Source organism: Bidens hawaiensis, unplaced genomic scaffold (assembly GCF_021521415.1).
Source record: "Bidens hawaiensis isolate Kalapana, Puna unplaced genomic scaffold, B.hawaiensis_p1.1 tig00006781_1, whole genome shotgun sequence".
In the NCBI taxonomy this organism is placed as follows: Eukaryota; Viridiplantae; Streptophyta; class Magnoliopsida; order Asterales; family Asteraceae; genus Bidens; species Bidens hawaiensis.
The window spans coordinates 965,387-970,241 of NW_027491463.1; the positions used below are offsets into that span (position 1 = coordinate 965,387).

Below are 4,855 nucleotides of genomic sequence, written 5' to 3' on the forward strand. Positions count from 1 at the left end.
TTTTAACCTTACCCTATATACACACACACACACACCATTCACCAAATCTCTACAAACATCCCATTCTTCTATTTAAACTTTTAAAACTTTTTCCCCAATTATGTCTTCCGACTCATCTTTGACACCCGACTTCCAGCCCGATATCGACGATATTTCCAATTTCGGATTCAGAGGATGAAGCGATTTTTAGTGCTATTCGAGAGGCTGCACAACTCGTAGTCCAGCATTGCGAAAGCTCACAACCACTAAAAAGATGGCCTCGTCTTCAACGAGATCGCGTAGGTGCTCATGACCGGTTGATGAAAGATTATTTTTCGCCGGACGCGACTTTTGATTCGGCAAGATTTCGGCGCCGTTTTCCGATGACTCGCCAACTATTTTTACGAATAGTTGGTGATTTAGAACGCGTTTATGCATTCTTCCAACAACGGTGGACGCGAGAGGTAAAGCGGGATATTCAACTATGTAAAAATGCATGACGGCAATTCGTCAACTAACGTACGGGACTACGAGCGACGCCATGGAAGAGTATTTACAGATTTCGGAGACAGTGGCTCCTGAGGCGCTTCACACATTCTGCGAATGTGAGTATTATTATTCTAATTATTTATTTCAAAACCGTAACATTTTGAGTATGAATTTTATAAAATTTGTTAAACTTAGGTATTCCACAACTATATCATAAAAAATATTTGAGGAAGCCGACTCAAAGTGACGTACAAAAAATATATGAGGTGCATCAACAAAGACACGGTTTTCCCGGGATGCTTGGTAGCCTTGATTGCATGCACTGGGAATGGGAAGCTTGTCCTGTTGCTTGGCAAGGTCAATATCATCGGGGTGATCATGATGGCCCAACAGTTATTCTTGAGGTGACTGCATCATTTGATCTTTGGATATGGCATGCGTTTTTTGGGATGCCCGGTACAAACAATGATGTAGCTGTGATTAATGCATCCCCTATTTTTGACCGCCTCACAGACGGAGTCTCACCCGACACCTCATTTTCCACGAACGATGTCAACCACGAATGCGGATATTATCTAGTCGACGGTATTTATTCGAAGTGGGCCACGTTGGTTCTTAGCTTTACATGCCCGACTGACGAAAAAACATCAGTATTTCAAGAAAAAACATGAGTCGGCAAGAAAAGACATCGAAAGGGCATTCAGGATATTAAAGAAACGTTGGTCTATCATTAGACAACCGGCTCGTTTTCAACAAATGGATAAGTTAAGAAACATAATGTACACTTGCATTATCTTGCATAATATGATATTGGAGGACTCGGGTAGAGCAATTTGCCAAGACGAATACAACGATGAGCCAAAGCCGATCTGTACTCTAAACGAAGATGAGAAACTTGCTAATTTATTAAAAACACGAAAAAGATAAATGAATTTCAGCATTCGATCGGATTTGGTTGAACATCTTTGGAGTAATAAGCAAGATGACGGCGAGGACGACGACTAAAAATAGCTGTAATTTTTTTATATGTTTTGATATTTAATTTATTTTGTATTTTAGTATTATTTATTTTTTTATTATTGTATTATATATTATTGAATTGGATTTTTGGTTTTATGAAAAAAAAATTAAAAAAGGTTGGGTTTTGAAGCCCCCCTCACCATAGAGGGGCATTATGCCCCGGGGGCTAGGGCCGGCTCAACGAACGTGAAGGCCTAAATCAAAACAAGATTTTGTGGCTTTTTCATGACAATTGTTAAGGAAAAAAAATTTCCTTATTACAAGGTTTGAACTCATAACCTATACTTTGTGGCTTTTTCATGACAATTGTAAGGAAAAAAAATTATCTTATTATAAGGTTTGAACTCACAGTCTATATTTTAGTAGCAACCAAACTTACCACCGCACCAATACATTACTTTGAGTTTAGTTTACCCATTATAATATATCTAGATATGATGTTTTTTTTAGACTTGGAGGTCTTAATTAAATGTGGGCTTAAAGCCTTAACTTGTTTTCGCTGTCCCACGAGGCACCCCTGCCTGGGGCTTCGATGCCCCCAGTGCCCACGTGACGCTGACGTGGCACTGTTAAAGAGCTTTAAAGCCTCCATCATCGCATACAGCCTAATTGGAATGAATCACACTTAAATCACCACCACCAAATACCAATTAAATTATTAATATAAGCAAAAGTGAAAGTACTTCAGTGGTACTCCGTGGTAGTAAAAAATAATAAATAATAAAAAAACCTATCAAAATCCACAATACAACTAATTCTTCAATACCCTAATACTTCAACAAAATAAAAATATAAGACAATACCATTAAAATCTACGACAGCATCCTTGAAATCTACTTAACTACACTAAACTTGAATTCCAGCTGCTACATGATTTAGTATACAACTTTTAATGTGCAGATAACATTATTGACCTAGTGAAAAATATAAGTAACATATTTGTTAAGTCAACATACATTAGCGAGCAAAACAACAAAAGTAAGCTCAATCATGCAAATGTTGATCAAACAAACAATTCTACTTTCGCTTTATTTAATAGCTCCAATATATTCAAATATACTAACGTAATTGACAGGGAAAAAATAGTAATACAAAACAGAGGACGAAGTTCGAGCAACCAATGATCCAAATTAAATTGATATCCTTATAAAGTGGTCTATTTTGACCATAACCAAGTTGATATCTTTTTTTTTAAATGGCTCAAACCAAACTGATACATTTTTAGATGAGGCGTTTTGGGCCGAACCAAATTTGATACCAATACCTTTTTAAGTAAATCGTTTTGATTGGAACCAAATTAATACATTTTTAAAATGACCCGATTACGATTCGAAAGTGCGCAATGTTCAACACGAAATGGCTCAAATTTATTCAATTTTGTAGTGTTACTTGAGTGATCTACCTCTGTGTATGATAAATTCATATAATTATATAAAGTGATATGTCAAATTAAAATACAGTACCCCTCTTTTCATACTCAAAACACAACTGTAGTCTATCAAACAAATAAAAGAACCTATGATTAAATATGAGCATATAAACCAAGCAAGTTTATGCTATTAAAACTTAACTAACTATGCTCAATAACCAACTTTAGGCTGAAAACACAAAATAATACTTCTTAGAACACATGATAAAAGTTCGTTATCAATTTTTTATAATGTTTCATCGGTTCTGTGTTACCCATCTTATGCAAATGTTTCACTTATGGTTTTAGGCAAAGACCAATGTGGCTTCCGGTTGTAAAATAAAATAGATAACCCGTCAAAGAAAGGTAGAAACCATCAACTCCATAAGGTAATAATAAGTTATTTGCTCTGTTGATCATTTTAATCATTTGATAATAAATTTATGAACTAGGTAGCAGGTTGAAGCAGGTTGAGTCGTGTTGCAAGCTAAGTAACGGGTCAAACATCTATTTTACATACATAGTTTATGGGCATTTAAAAAAGTGGTCATTTTGAACGAATTGTTTTAAAATATGGTGAATTTAAAAAGATTTAAACGACCAGTTAATACCCAAAACCATATTACTCGGAACCCAAATCGACCCGCACATGTCTAACCCTACCCAACTTGAGTTTTTTAAAATGTCCCTTATTGACCCGAGCTCATTTTACTCAGAAACACATATTGAACCCAGCCTGTTTTGACCCGAGATATTTACCCGTTAATTTAAACAAAACAAAAATTCTTTACCACACATTCATAAACGTAACATTCTACTTACCTGGGTAAGCATTATTTTTCCATGTTGAGTTGATATCATGTCTTAAATCTTGAGTTGATATCATGTTTTAGTTTTTCCATTATGATCTAAATTTTCTAAGATTAGATGTCCTCTACTTTTCCTAAAGTTGGATATGCAAAAAAAAAAAATAATAAAAAGAAAAATAAAATAATAATAATAATAAAACACTTGATTAATAATTTAATATATGTTAATGTAGCAAGAACATGAAATAAATACATACATAATTTGAACACACCATAAATGTTTTATGAAAAATGCCCTCTACATATTTGGGATGAAACCAAATGCAGCTTCAATATACATTAGCAACATCATCAGCCATTCATTTGTGATTGTACGGAACCAAACCTCTACCCTCAAAATGGTATGTTTATCATCAAAACTACTCAATGAGATCAATAAAATACTGTATAGAACTCCAAGCGGTAGAAATTGCAAACAAAATATAAAAATCATTGCAATTAATGTATTAGATTCGTAAAAAAATCGAAGCCAGACCTAATTAATGGAAATTACGAACCCTAACTAGTGGGTGATGAAATTTGGTATACAAATTGGTGATTTGGAAGATGAATTGAGGCGAAATTAAATAAAAAAAGGGACGAGGTTTGCTTTAATAGGTAACAAGTGAATGAAACGGATATCAGGGTAATTGGTTCACATTCATCTTAATGGCGTCTGAGGAGCTAACAAAAGGAACATAATTTTATATTTGTAGAAGGAATTTGAGAGAGTGATGGTCCTTCAATTCTATTGGCTTCGTCTTTAATGACAATGATAGGGTAACCTGAGGCCAAGGGCTCTAACGGTCATTTTAGGATTAACGGAGCCCATTTTAGGATTAACGGACAACTGATTGAATTGCTAACGGACCTAACTTTTAATTTATGGTCGGGAGACTTAATGGAGCAATGTGAAATTTTGGTTGGAGGCTTGGGCGCATTCAATTTAACGGGGTCTCCCCGGCTATTGGTTAAATTACCATTTTGTCCATATAATATGCTTTATATGTAATATATTTAGTCTTAAATGACAATGGTACCCTGAGGCCAAGGGCTGTAACGGCCATTTTAGGATTAACGGAGAATTGATTGCATTGCTAACAGATCTGAC

The 4,855-nt window shown here is 35.0% G+C and overlaps 1 protein-coding gene across 1 annotated transcript; it reads left to right on the forward strand.

The window, feature by feature from the left end:
• Positions 1-520: 520 nt before the first annotated feature.
• Positions 521-1,139, forward strand: LOC143633561 (uncharacterized). The gene is made up of 2 exons (XM_077101840.1): positions 521-584; positions 664-1,139. Exons 1-2 carry the CDS (start codon positions 521-523, stop codon positions 1,137-1,139), a joined length of 540 nt encoding a protein of 179 aa, XP_076957955.1.
• The last annotated feature ends 3,716 nt before the right edge of the window (positions 1,140-4,855 follow it).

Excerpts from the sequence above, each read along its gene's own strand:
- LOC143633561 (XM_077101840.1), top strand. The coding sequence starts at position 521 with ATGGAAGAGTATTTACAGATTTCGGAGACAGTGGCTCCTGAGGCGCTT. Across the intron at positions 585-663 it reads GCTTCACACATTCTGCGAAT|GTATTCCACAACTATATCAT; the intron begins GTGAGTATTATT and ends TGTTAAACTTAG.